The 14,841-nt window shown below is 53.1% G+C and overlaps 1 protein-coding gene across 1 annotated transcript; it reads left to right on the top strand.

Moving 5' to 3' along the window:
• The first annotated feature begins 143 nt into the window (after positions 1–143).
• LOC101782782 (translation initiation factor IF-2-like) lies at positions 144–2,246 on the top strand. The gene is made up of 2 exons (XM_012843939.3): positions 144–171; positions 1,520–2,246. Exons 1-2 carry the CDS (start codon positions 144–146, stop codon positions 2,083–2,085), a joined length of 594 nt encoding a protein of 197 aa, XP_012699393.2. The 3' UTR covers positions 2,086–2,246.
• The last annotated feature ends 12,595 nt before the right edge of the window (positions 2,247–14,841 follow it).

Genomic DNA, 14,841 nt, shown 5'->3' with positions numbered 1-14,841 from the left:
GTCGTACCTGATTTGTCGATTCCATAGCCCCATTTCTGAGATCAAGATGGACTGTTGGGGTGTGTGGGCACTGTACGAGCTGTAGATTGCACTGGTGTGATGGTAGCTGATACATGTAGATGTAGCAGAACGAAACAGCGACGATGGACAAGGAAAGTTCGAACCTGTTACGTACGCGACACTCTCTTACAGCCCCAGCTCAGCTCCTGCACGTATGGTGAGTTAAGTTTTCCGGCACAGGGTGGAGTGTTCCTGTTCAGAACTCGGACGTGAATCTGCAAGTTCTTCCCTCTGTTTTCGGCGAGGCGGCTGTAGGCTGCGGCTCTGCTTTATGCCTGCTGTCTGTGGGAGGCTCTGTTTTTGCCTGCAGCCTCCGCTGTTGGAGAAGACACGGCCACAATGAAATGCAGTAAACAGTTGAAGGGTGTACGTGCACGGTGCGATTAGTGCGCTGAGGACGGGACAGACGAGACGCTTCCATGATTGATGACTGAACCCAGGACCGGCGGCCCCGGGGCACCGGCAGCAGACGTCCAGTACCGACGTGTACCCCATCGCGTGATGTGGATCTCGCATCCAATCTGTCGCTGACCTCAGTCTCACGACATGGTGGCATCAGTCACCAGTGCGATCTACAGCACGCGCGCCGCTGTTCGTACCCCGTCCAGGAGAGTCGGAGAGAGGAGTTTTTACGTGCTCCGGCCTCCGGGTCGGGATCATGGTCATGGAGGTGTGAACAGCGGAACAGGGACTATTTGAGCCAGCGCCGCGCGGGTCGCGCTCGACGAGTAGAAAGTGACGGACGGATCTCCGCGCGATTCTGGTAGAATTCTCGCGGTTGAATTGAAAGATCAAACGTAAAGTTAAAGCCTCCACGCGGGCAACGGTGTCAGTAACTTCGTTTTCATGCCTTCTTTCTTCTGTGTACCTGCGTCAGTGATTTTCAGAAAGATATGCTTTCGCTTTGCAGGCATTGCAGCTGCGCACTTGCGCGTTGGAGCTGGAAGTGCAACAAAATATCTTCGACCGGCTTTCGTGGTGCTGTCACAGAATTGAAACTTGAAAGCTGCTTTTTTTTACCAAGTTCGAGGACGTAGTATGCTCTGTTACCTGCACGGTCGAAACCACGGAGTAATCTTCCGCGCACACACCCAGCCAGTGCATGACCAGGACCTCAAAAAGATTGGTCAATTCCTGAACCGATGACATGCCGAAGACACCAAGGAATGGTCAAATCTGAAAAGGCGCCGCGCCGTGCGCGATCGCCGATCGCGACACCCCGCGCTCGCGGCCACACCCGGTCGCCGAGGCCAGGCGCCCAGGCCCGCGAAAGGGTCAGTCAGCAGGAGAATCCGGGAAATGCGACCGGTCGGCCAGGCTCGGCTGGTGCCTGGTGTGGTCAACAACACGATCGGGTCGTCGGGCACGCGCGCGAGCTGTAAAGCTTGCCCCCCCGCGGCTTCGGTTCCACCTCGCGCGGGCACGAACGCGACGAGCGCGTGCGTGGCTGGCATATAAGAGGAGACGGCGACTAGGAGAAGAACTGAAGAGGACAGGGGCTGCACAGCACCGCCCGGGGAGGTCTGCGCGTCGAGCTTTGCCTGGGCAGCAATGATGATTTCACGAGCGCCGTCGGCGGCGACCGGAGGAGAGCGGCGGCTTCAGCACGTCAGCGTGGCGTGCGGTGGGCTGGCGCGGCCCGTCAGGCAGGTGCCCGGCGCGGCAGGACCACGGCCGGCGACGCCGAGGCCCGCGGGTCCTGCGGGCGGCGCGGCGCCGCACTCGGGGCGAGCGGAGTGCAAATGGTGGGGCGCCGGCGCGCGGCAGGCGGCGGCGGCGGCCGCGGCGCCGGGGCGGCAGAGGAGCTGCAGGGGCACCGGCAGGCCGGCGGCGCGGGTGCCCACGGGGAAGGGGAACCGGGAGCTGGTGCGGCGGGCGCTCGCGCCGCCCGCCGCGCGCGGCCGCGGCCGGGGCGCCCCGGTCCTGATGAGGAGGTGGAGCTTCCGTCCCGCGCCCAGCCGGCTGCGCAACGCGTCGTCGCTCTCCTCGCCGTCCCCTGCCTCGCCGCGGCCGCGGCCGTTGTAGATCGATCCTCGCGATCGAATTCTTTTTTTTTATTCGCCATTACGGAAAAGAAAAATTCTTTGATCTGTACATCAATTCAAATTTAGCGAAACTGCTAATCTGCTTGTGCATCCTTCAGTTCGCTTATTATACGCCTCATCTGGGGGTTTTTCTATGTATTTTCGAAGTTTGCTAGCGATCGGACGTCCGGACGAAGTCAAATCCAACGTACGCTTCGATAGTCCGTTGCAATATCTAAAAATAACGTCTGCAACATAGAAAATCAACATTTACAACATCGAAAACCAACGTTTGCAACACCAAAGAATGTGTAAAAAACCTTCTTAGTGATTCGTTGATGATGGAAAAACCCGCTATAACATCTGTATCATGTTACGTGCGATATTCAATCTCGCATTGGAAAAAATGCAACATCCCAAACTAACTATTGCAACATCATAAAAAATGTGTGCAACATCCAAAGTAACCTACCAAAATATCATGAAAAATGAACCATTCAACATCAAACTGCCGATGCATGAAACATCTCATTGCAATCAAATCGCAGATGCAACATCACAGATCGCAGGTGAAACATCACAAAAGTCATTGTTGAAACATCACAAAAATCATGTTGCAACATCTCAAAGTCGATTAAAAAAATCCCCAAATCATGGCTGCAACATCACAAAAATGGCGCCGAGCTCCCCGTCGTCCGCCGCGCCCACGCGCGCCTCCGGGCGGAACCCCACTGCCAAGGCCAAGGGCGCCGAGCTCGAGTGGTGCACCCGCGCGCCGGGCAGCACAGAGTACAGCTAGTGCCGCGCTGTGCCGAGCGGCACCGGCACCATGCTGCTCGTGTTCCGCCTCTCCCGCGGCGGCGCGGCCCAATCGGCAGCGGCGGCACAGGCCACGCTGCGCTCCCTCCCGAACGTGCACCCCATCCTCTGCAACCGCCACCGAACCATCCCCTCCGGCCCGACGCTCGCCTTCCCTTCGGCCGCGCTGCCTCCGCCTCTGCTGCTCCCGCTCGAGCCGCTCCCCGCGCCGGAGTCCGCGGTCGACTTCCACGCGCTCCTCGAGCACGAGCTCAACCGCAACCCATGGGCCGACTTCAATGATGCCCCAGTGCTCTTCGCCACGCTCTACGAGCTTCCACCTGTAGCTGGTGGCACGACGCTGTTCGTCTGGATCCACAAGGTCGCGTGCGACTGCTCGGCGGCTAATGTGCTAGCGAGGGAGCTCCTGGTGCTGCTGGGTGGCAGTGGGAAGGAGGGTCAGCGTGCACCGGAGGACGAGGCGGCGGAGGCGGCGCTAAAGAAGAAGATCCCGCGGCGGGGATATTTGTTTGAAAGGAGGAGTCGGTAGTGGACAGCTTGTGGACGATGTAAAAAAGTAGTGAAATATGTGGAGCATGTTGCGCCACGCGTCCTGAGTCCGTTCGGAAAAATGTTCTCGCGTCGGACACCATGTGGATAGCATTACCGATGTATTTTTTTCTTCACGGAGTAGTTTGTCAATTAGTTCAATGAGATCCCCAGAAGAACGCCATAGCCAGCATAAAGTGGTTAGTAGTGTTCAAACAGCACACTAATACGTTGTTCCCAGGGTTAGTCCTACAGGAATCATGCCGCTTTGACATCAGGCGATCTAACATCCCAGAGTAGAATGGGACATACAAGAAAAGGGGGTTAATTTCGTCTACCTATGCCACGTCTTCAAGAGTGCGTATAGCATTCACACGCCTCTGTTTCATATCGTAGCACACGAGCCTCTTCCCTGATCGATCATGAAGAAAAACCTCTCGTAGGTGGATTAAACGCAACCACAGGGTTACCATCAAGCCTAGATGATGGCAACTTTCCCGGCCCAAACAAAAACGCGTTGCTCACCTTGTGCTTTCGAGTCCACCGCTCACTGCTATGATCCTCAAGAACATAGATCACTAGCTCACCTGCACTCGCTCGTCTAGTACGGACATGCACGTAGACCAAGCGGCGCTGAGAATGGCTGATGAAGCCACTGCCCCTCGACCTGTTGCACGGCACGTTGATGGTCCTCCACGCCTCGCCCCTAGCGTCTACCATGGCGATCACATCGTCCCAGGTGGTGAGGTGCAGGAAGCCATTGAGGTAGGTCATGTGGCAGGTCAAGAAGAGGCATTGGTGAGGACGAGTACTCCATCGCGTTTCCTTCCTTACCCACGTCTCGGTCTCGGACGAGTAGATCTCCACCGCCTTGATGAAGTGATCATAGCTCTGCTCTTTCTCCTCGAGATGGAACACGTGGAAATGCGAGGAGACAGAGGGGTCGAAGCTCAGCGTTGCCGAGCAGACCTTCGTACTGTAGAAGTTGTCGAACCCAGGCTGGAGGCTTGGTTGGGGCAGGGCGACTCACTCTCCGGTGGCCGGATTGCACACGACGTAGATGGTCTGCAGGGGTGGGGCATTGGTGTCGGCACCAGCACCACCGGTGGGTGATGAGCAGTGCAGGAGGAGAAGCCCGTTGCAGGAGTCAAGCCGCATGACCTCCCCGCCGCTCGAGGCCGGCAGGAAGCAGAGCTCCGAGTCAACCAGGGGTAGGCCACCGTCTCCCTCGGCGGTGACCAAGCCCAGGCTATTGGAACCCAGGAACTCTCGCTCTCTCTCACTCTCGCGATGATGACACAAGGAGGAAGATGAACTGTGGTTTTTGCTGACGATGAACTTGCGTGTATCTTGGCAACTTTATTTCTCTGGACTCGGCAGCAAATAAAGAGGAGCATGGGGCTACATATAGACCGGGAATGCCACAGAGCTAACCTTCACGCCCGGCTTTCTCACCATGACCCGCAGGACCTGCTCGACGTCACCTTGAGCCACCGGATGACGCGGCTTCCTCCATGCAAATTGACACCATGCACACCTACGCCTCCTAGCCGCCTAACAAACTCAAACTTGATGCCGCAGCTATTCTGCAGACAAACGTACACGTGCACGTAAGTCCGACCAACTCGGTTGCCTCTCGTCGTGAGCCAAAACTCCTCCGCGAGACTTGGGCAAGGACCAAGTTCGACTCGTGCGTATGGACTCATGCTGCTAGACTGTACCCAACAACTAAAACAAACTCACACGCACACGCGCTAGACACACACACACACGCTATGACCAGGACGCACCATGGTCAAGGTTATTTCCAACAATCTCCCCCTAAGATTGACATGGCGAGCTTCAACATCACAACAACGTCGGCTCGTCGGCGGCGTCAGCAAGCAGCACCCTCTCCCTCCTCAACTTGAGGGCAATCCCTCGCGATGTGCCTGCGCTCGCCACAGTTGAAGCATCTTCCTCGGTGACGCCTGCTAGTGCTCGAGCTTGTGCTGCTCATATCGTCATCATCCTTGTCATGGCCGCCGCTACGTCCAGTGCTCTTCTCGCCGCAGCGCGCATCACCGCCATGCGCCTGGTTCTTATCGCCACGCTGACACCAGTGCACCTCCCACTGCTCCTCAGTGAGGAAGAGCCGCCCGATGCCGTCCGCAGCTTCATCAACGTTGGCATCCTCCGCCAAACGCAGCCGGCTGATGACCTCCTCCACAGACGTGGTGTTGAAGTCTGTAAATAAAAGGATCTAGAGTGTTGACTAGAGGGGGGGTGAGTAGTCAAATCTGAAAATTTGACACTTAAAACAAACTTGTTAAAAAGTTCCGGAGATTGTTCCGGAAATTTCTGGACATCCGGAAATTTTCGGAGAAATCTCCGAAGAAATTTGAACTTCTCCTAAAACAACTACACCCCCTAGCAAGACTTGCTGGAAATTAGATCGATGAATATAGGTGAAGCAACAGGTTGTTATAGTACTATTAAGTAAGATAGAACAACTCCAAGCACACTAGAAATGTAGATCGGGAGCAAACCCTAGAAATGAGTTCTAAGCAAGAATGTGAATGAACTTAAAGGCAATAAGCAAGAATGACACAAAGATTTGTTTCCGGAGTTCAACTTCACACCGTGAAGCCTACGTCTCTGTTGAGGATCCAATAAGGGTTGACTTATATCACTAAGTCACTTTCCTCCCTCTAGTGACCACAAAGATCCACCTAGAGTTACTTACTCAATTGTAGGGGTAATATAAACTTCCCGGGGCAGCTACAAGCTTGGATGCTCATCCGGGCGACGCCTAGCCGGCTTGACAAAGAACAAAGGTACTCAAGAGATGGAGTTGAAGCTCACTAGCACAATCCCTTGCCCACTCACCAATATCTCCTCAAATCCCCAACAAATCTCACAAGAAAGTCAAAGGGAGCAAAGAGATGAGCTCTAGAGTGTTTCTGCAGCTTAGAAGAGTAGAGAGGCAAGAGGGGGCGCAGGGAGGAGAGTGAGGGGGTATTTATACCCCTTCACACCTGAACTATCTGTTATAAAAAGGATTTTGGAAATTTTTGAAACTTTATCCGGGGATTTCCGAAAACTCCGGAATTTTCTGGAAAGATCCGGACCTCCAGACTTTTCCGGAAAAACTTTCGGAAAAATCCGGACCTCCGAAGAAGACTCTTCGGAAACTCTCCACTTTCGGAATATTCCGGAAAAACTTTCAAAAAAAATCCGGAAGTCTCTGGTTAGCACTTCTAATTATCCCCAAGTGATGTGATGCTGCAAATGGTGTCTCTCATAGATTTTGTTAGATCATCTTGAGCACCTTTTTCATCATCAAGATCAGAGATTACGCATCCTTCTTAATAGTGTGGCTTTTCTATACTCAAATTCAAACTGAGAATAAAATTTAAATCGCTAGACATGCCGCTCATCGTTTCATTTCCTTTTGAGGGATCCATCACAAGTGCTACATCAATTTGAACCTGCTCATGCACTTGAAACTTTGTTAGTTACTTAAACTTTTGTCATTAAATCACCAAAATCCACTTTGAGGGCCAAGATACTCTTCAGTAAACATCTTGATCGCCACCGCGACCTACTTCATCTTCTTTGGGACCACACACAGGATCTTCTTCACCACATGGCTGTCCTCCATCGCTTCGCCAAGTTCGCGCAAGCTGGGGAAAAGCCTGTTGATGCGCATCGCGAAGTTGTCGACGGACTCCCCGTCGTGGAACGTGACATTCTCGAACTCCTTTAAGAGACATTGCACGCTCGTGGCCTTCACGCGATCATCACCAACTCTCATCTTCTTCACCGCATCCCACGGTTCTTTCACCGACTTCTTCACGGCGAGCCCGGCCTTCATCTCTGACGGCACCGCACACAAGATGGCGGCCAACGCCTGCCGATCCTTGGCGCGCTCCTTACAGACTGCCTCCACGACATCCTAGAGCTCCATTGCCTCCAAGGATACCAGCATAACCACAGACCACTCATGGTAATTGGTCTTGGTCAATAGCAGCAACTCGACAGTGCCGGCGCTCGCCACCGCAACCGGACGCGGTGAGCTGCTAGAGCTGTCGCCGCCGCCTAGGACGATGCACGGCTTCTTCGGTCTAAGGGACAACATCTTCGATCACCTTAGCTCGAATACCAAATGTTGGAACCCAGGAATGCTCGCTCTCTCTCACTCTTGCGATGATGACGCAAGGAGGAAGATGAACTATGGTTTTTGCCGGAGACGAATGCCGTGGCGATGAACTCGCCTGTATCTTGGCAACTTTATTTCTCTGGACTTGGCAACAAACAAAGAGGAGCACGAGGCTGCATATAGATTGGGAATACCATAGAGCTAACCTTCATGCTCGGCTTTATCGTAATGACCCGTAGGACCTGCTCGTCGTCGCCGTGAGCCACTGGATGACGCAGCTTTCCTCCATGCAAATCAACACCACACACACCTACGCCTCCTAACCGCCTAACAAACTCAAACTTGATGCCGCAACTATTCTGCACACACACGTACACGTGCACATATGCCCGACCAACTTGGCTGCCTCTCGTCGTGAGCCAAAACTCCTCCGCAAGACATGGGCAAGGAGCAAGTTCAACTTGTGCCTATGGACTCATGTTGCTAGACTGTACCCAACAACTAAAACAAACTCACGCGCACATGCGCTAGACACACACACACGCATGCTATGACCAGGACGCACCATGGTCAAGGTTATTTCCAACACAGGCAAGGGATGTTGTTGCAGTAGCAGTGGAAGAAGAAGCAAGGTGAGGATGTTGTGCGCGCGAACATGTGCCTGTGTGTGGGGTCAGATATGAGAGCACGCCATGACTTGGGGACGCACTGAAAGTGGCAGAGTGACTTGGCTGACAGCCGCGAGAGGATCTCGACGACGAGGTTGTTGGGGAGGTAGGGCTCCGGGATCTGGGTCGCGTCCTCCTCCATGACCAAGTGGAGAAGCGGAAGCATACTGGCCGGGAAGATTAGACAGCAACTAGACCAATCACCAATCACAGCAGGGTTGAAGATCTAATCGAAATAGGCAGCCGTATCCTAGGCCCTCGCGTCGCCCTAGGGCGACTCGGGCGGCGCCACCACCTCACCTCTAGCGCCGCTCCCTCCTTCCCCTCCGACTCGCTGCCGCCGGAGCTTGCCAGCGGAAGTCCCTCCAGCCGCGATGAGGGCAGCGGCGGGCGCATCAACTCCCCCGTGAAAGACATTCTCCCCCTCCGCAACCTCCCCTACCCTCTTCTTTCGTACTGCTGCGGTAGTGGTTGCTGGCGGCAGCTGTCACCCTTGGGCTGGTGGTGCCCAGATCCGGCGCCGACAGGCCTGGATCCAGCGTCACCCAGGCCATTTAGGGCCTCCCCCGGTGGATCCATGGGGACGTTAGCGGGGGTCGGATGTTCAGATCCGCGATGGTGCGGCCCGCGGCAAGGCGGCGGCACACGTGGAGCCTACTTCTCCTAGGCTAAGCTCGGGGGGAGGGCATCTTCGCCTCCGGTGACTGCCACCGTGGGGAGCTCGCGGTGGATCCGCCCGAACGCGGCTTGTGGCGGCTACAGGCGAGCGTGCCTCAGCTATATGACGGTGGCGGCGGACGGAGGGAGGCAGATGGAGGGTGGTGACGGCGGGTGGCCGGCTTTGGCATCAGCCAACAAAGTTTGGTGGTTGTCAGGGTGTTAAGGTCCTCAGGCGACAGCCATCACCGGTCTTAACCGGTGCCGGCGATGGCGGTAACATGATGCGTCGTGCTCCTTGTTGAAGGCGTTGCGGTGAGGACCTTGACCCCAGAGACTTTTTCTAGGTGAAAACCGAAGAACCTAAGAAGGTTCGGGTGGCGGCAGCGTCTTGGCGTTGCTTTCTTCTTGAGGTGCCATTTTGGAGTACTTGGGATGGCGGTATCCATCCAGCTTGGTGGGATGGCGGTTTTAGTGTACTGCCAGTGTGCATGGTAGAGATTGACTAAGTGCAGTTTCTAGGTGACAAGAAAACAATAGGAAACATATGGCCGTCAAGCAGGATCATCCTAACTTCTAAAGTTCCTAAGAGATGGGAGGGATTAGTTGCTGCACAAGTCCCATTGCTAGGTGGAAGCAAGAGCATGGAAGAAGTTTGAAGCTTAGTCCTTTTAGCTTTCTTTCTAGGTGGCTTGGTGGAGTCTAAGTACTCATGTACCTCCGGACTAGGTGGCCGGATTTGTTTCTTTGTGGTCGTAGACATTCACTTGTGAATGTTCGAGACTGAACAATTTCCTTAATTAAAAAATAAGCGGTAGAATTGAAAGTAGAGAGGATAGCGAATTCGAACTCGAAAATTGCACGTAGTACACCAGTAATCGGACTCCAATTCACGTTCACGGCCGGAACCAGGACCACAGTGCTGAGAACGGTTGCAACAACAAGAATCAGAGAAGCTGATTACTCCATAACTATGCAACAAGATCGACAAGGACAATTCAAGGCAAAATCAAAATTCATTGTAGTTCACTAGATCATGATTGTGATACACTCACCATCAGGGTGATCGAAAGTCCTTGAGTACAATGGAACATACGGGAAAAGGGGTTGAGTTTCGTCTGCAACTTCAAGGGTGCAGATAACATCAACACGCCCTTGATTCATGTCATAGTACATGAGCCTTTTCAGCTGCCGGTCATAGAAGAAAATCCTATCACAGCAAGGATCGGATGCGATGCAGCCACGAAATTATCCAGTTCCCATGCAAACTTTTGTCGCGCAAGCAAAGTTACCTTGCTGACACGATGCTTGAAAGTCCAGTACTCCTCACTGCTATGGTCCTCGAGGACATAAATTTCGAGCGCGTTTTCATCAGGTTCCTCATCCATGTAAAGCAAGCGCCCTTGAGAATGGCCGACAAAACCGTTGCCGAAGGACCTATCGAACGGCACGGTGATGGTCCTCCATGACTGGCCCTTGGCGTCTACCAGGGCGATGACGTCGTCCGACGTGGTGAAGTGCTGGAAGCCGTTGAAGTAGGCCGTGTGGCCCGCGAAGGAGGGCCATCCGCTCGGACTTGGACCCCATTTGTTTTCATGCAGAGCCCATGCGCCAGTTTCGGACGAGTAGATTTCGACGGCGTCAATGGCATAGTAGTAGCCGCGCGCGGTAGTTATCCTCCACGAGCTGGAACACGTAGAAGTGTGGGGACACAGCCGGATCGAAGCCCAGTGCGGCGGAGCAAGCCCTCGGGGTGTCGTCTAGCCCTGGCTCCACGGACGGCTGGGGCAAGGCGACCCAGTCCCCGGTGGCTGGATTGCACACGACGTAGGTAGAACGACGACGGTGGCTGAGGCGATTCTGCTTCGGTGGCGCCGCCACTGGCCGGTGAGCTGCAGCGCAGCAGGAGGAGCCCGTTGCAGGAGTCGAGCGGCTCGATCTTTCCGTAGCTCGAGGGTAAGAAGGAGAGCGCGCGACGGGTCGACGAGGGGCGGGGACGCGGAAGACAAGCCGGCGAAGCCCCAGGGCGGCGGGGTGCTCGTGTCGCGACGGCAGAAGAAGAAGCCGGACAGCGTCTGCGCGAACCTGTGCCGGTGAGCGGGATCGGAGATGAGGGCGTGCCATGACCGGGAGACGCACTTGAAGCGGCTGAGCGACTTGGTCGGCAGCCGCGAGAGGATCTCGACGACGAGGTCTTGAGGGAGGTAGGCCGCCGGCGGGCTCTGGATTGCGGCGTCCATGCCCAAAGCGGTGGCGTAGGCGAAATCTGCACGCCGGCTTGGAAGTTGGGCCGAGATGGTGGAGATCGAGCAGCAACCTAGAGGAATCGCGACAGACAATGCTAGAACCGGAACCTAGAGAGCAGAACGGACTCAAACTCAAGCATGGAGATGTCTCTCTTCGCCGTGACCACGCCACTTCGGCTAGGGAAATATTCCAGTTCAAACTTGAAGCTGTTTAGTGAAATTTTCCTGTTGAACTTGGCGTAGGTTCCCCAAATCGCTACAGCATCAATAGACACCCCAAGCTATGTGTGTGGCCAATGCAATTGGGCCAGCCTACGACACCATGTTCAGGCTCCCCCTTTTCAGGACAAGATAGTAGTAAGAAAACTTTGAAACCCACACCGCCTGTCAAAACACAACCAAGATTTCCTACACTAGCTCTCTAGGTGGAAAACAACAGCACAAGAGAATTCAGATTAAGAAAAAATATCGACACTGCAATTCAGAGGTACTCCCTCCGTTCCAAATTACAGGTCGTTTTAGCTTTTCTAGGTTCATAGATATTATTATGCATCTAGATATAGCGTATGTCTAGATTTACACTATATTTAGATGCATAATAATATCTATAAACCTTAAAAAGCTAAAACGACCTACAATTTGGAAAGGGAGGGAGTACTAGCAGCGCCTGGCCTGTTTGAACTTCAACAAAGCATAGGAATTCAGTGTGTTCTTATCAAAAGAATAAGAGAGCCAAAAAAATGCTATGATTAAGTACTTTCAGGTTCCTAAAACAACATTCCCCTGACGCAATAACGCTGGGCATACACGGTCGTCACACTAGGCACTTTCCTATATCAAAGTGACATGACATAAATAGCAAAAGGAATCCAGTTATGGCCACACAGTTCACCTGCTGCAACAAAGGAAAAAAATATATAACTTCAGCAGACCCATTTAAGCCCATCAATGTCATTTGAAATAAGTAATTAATTAATTTGAACACACAATGTGCTTCACAACCAGAGATGTACATCAAATTGAAAATCATATATTGCACTGCATTGCCCCAAAAAAATGTTCTAAGGTTAATCCTACTAGATGTTCCAAGTGCAACCTGACCAAGCACTGAATAAATTCTGCATGAAAAGGTGGATAAAAGAGATACAGAAATACCAATGTATCTAAGATTGTTCACCTTTCAAGAGGTAAAACAGAAAATGTTAGTAGATAACAGTTGAAAAAGGGTATTGCCAGAATTATTGCCACCGTAATTCAGAGGCAACCTGCAGTGTCTGGCCTGTTTAAACTTCAAATAAGCATAGGAATTCAGTCTCTTCGAATGAAAAGAATAAGAGGGCCAAAAAATGCTATGGTTAAGTAGCAAGCAAAGCCATCACCAAGAGGTTAAGTACTTTCATATTCCTAAAACAAGATCCCCTGAGGCAACAGCTCTTTGTAATGCCGGACAAGTTCTAAGGTTAGTCCTTCTAGATGTTCCAGGTGCAACCAGAATAGATAAAAAATAAAAATGAACAAAGACTGAATCAGTTCTGTATGTGCAGGCAGATAAAACTGAATATAACGATTAAAATTTGGTACCCAGCAAATAATGAGATCGTTCGAACTGTTTGCAGGTACTGCTTTCTAAACACATAAGATCCAGAATTACTAATAATGTCTAAGATTGTTCAAGAGGTAAAACAGTAGATAACAGTTGAAAAGACGAGTCTTTCAAGAAAACAGTTTAAAAGGCGTATTGCCAGAACAATTCAAAGGCAAGAAGGGCCCCTCTGCCACACTAATCTCAAAAAGGTGCTGAGCAAATCGGTCTTCCCTATGCCTGATGTGTTTGTACTACTGTGAAGAGAAACGTGCATTCGACGGCATTGAGTAGGCTCTCACTTCATTTTTCCCCCTTACTTTTTCTAGCACCGAAATATGGGGTCTTTGAACATATGCCCCCTGACGACTATGGCTAGCTGCAGTCAAGCAGCCACTTGTTCTGAACTCTGTATCCGACCGAAAAACTCTTAGTAGCAATTTTGGCATTTGAAATGCTATGAGATTCATTTCAACCACCATATGGTCCACATTTCAAAACGGTGAAATTCGATTGGATAAAGAGAAGTGAATTGAAAAAAAGACATAACTCAAAGATTTTTTTGTCAAGCAGGAGAGATGCCAATTATATTAAAAAGAAGATGAACCCAAACTGGGCGATACAACCAATGAAAAAAAACCCGGCCGGTTGGATTGGGGCGTCAACACGCACTGCACACTCCTCAACTCAAACAAACAATAAGGCGGGCTAGATTGGGGCATCAACACACGCCAAACTCAACCCATCTCCACAATTTTGGCCTGTCGGATTGGGACATCGACACGAGCCGTAACAACTCTGATCGGTCGGATTGGGACATCAACACAAGCCGCACAATGCCATCACACTACTCAACTTGCCCAAAGCAAATGGCCCCAGGCGCCACAACTTGCTGCAACTCAACACCAACCAACCCCTGTTTTTTCTTTTTTCTTTTTCTTTCTACTTTCTAAGCTGAATCTTCCGGGCAGGAGTGAGCAGAGACGGTAGCTCCAAGGTGATGCCTCCAACAAGGAATACGATGCTAATAGCACCGCTGTCGCCTGACCAACACGGTCGAGGTTTTCACCCAGGAAGAACTTGCGGCTTTAAGGACTGAGGCCAAACCGATGGACGCCTCCAAGGAGGTAAACGACACTCGAGAGCGTCGTCGCCATCATCCCGTCATGGCCGAAAGCTTTCGCTTCAAGCTCAGTCCCTAATGCACGCTGCCGAGAGTAGGCCGTCCTTGCTAGCAATTGAACAGACTCACCAGGAAGGTCAAGCTGTGCCGCTTGCCACCCGAGGAAGCCATTTCCTTGCAAGGAGCCGAGGAAGAATGCCACCGCCAGGGACCGCGAGCGCCTGCCAGCCACACCACCATGGCGCTCCGCTCGGCCGTCGCCAGCCACGCCACCACGGCGCTGCTGGACACCCGAACAAGCCGCCACCGGCCACGCCACCATGGCGCCACCGACGCATCTTCGCGCGTATCGACCCACCAAAGCGGCAGCCGCGACACCATCTTGCAACACGCAGCGGCCACCCCGTGTCCCTGGGCGTTGGTGACGGGCGCGGGCGTTCCTGTCGTCACCAGCCGACCCCGCACGCGCGCAGGTGTCCTCGCTGCGGGCGCCATGAGCCAGCTCGCCGTCGCCGGCCAGCGCTGGCTCGGAGGCCAACAGGGACGGCATGACAGGGGGAAAGGCTGGATCCGGCCACCCCAAGCACAGATCCGGAGCCGTCGGTAGCCACGCCGCGAAGCCGCAAGAGCCGGCCGCCGCGCCACCATAACTACCATGGGAAGAAGCATAAGGAAAAAAGAAGAGAAGGAGAGAGGGGAAAGGAGGGGAGGCGAGGGAGGAGGAGGGTGGGAGGGGCCGGCGGCGGCGGCGGCAGCCAGCTAGTGAGGGTGGCGGCGCCTTTTTTTTCCGGCGCGCGGAGCGCCCTCGTGCCGCCTAGGGAGGATGACGCGAGGGCCTGATCGAGTTTCAGTTTTGAACCGACATAACTCAGATTGGAGTACAGATACTGAGGGGTGTTTGGGAGGAGGGGGCTAAACTTTAGCCCTATCTTCGGATACTAATTAGGAGGACTAAACATAAGCTAATTATAAAACTAATTGCAGAACCCCTAT

This window comes from Setaria italica, chromosome II (assembly GCF_000263155.2).
Source record: "Setaria italica strain Yugu1 chromosome II, Setaria_italica_v2.0, whole genome shotgun sequence".
In the NCBI taxonomy this organism is placed as follows: Eukaryota; Viridiplantae; Streptophyta; class Magnoliopsida; order Poales; family Poaceae; genus Setaria; species Setaria italica.
Note: the sequence above shows the minus strand (reverse complement) of the source record. Positions and strands in the feature narration are given on the sequence as shown.

Bases quoted from the DNA above. Each gene is read 5' to 3' on its own strand.
- LOC101782782 (XM_012843939.3), top strand. From the start codon at position 144: ATGGACAAGGAAAGTTCGAACCTGTTAC. The intron at 172-1,519 runs GTACGCGACACT...CTGGCATATAAG, and splicing joins GGAAAGTTCGAACCTGTTAC to AGGAGACGGCGACTAGGAGA.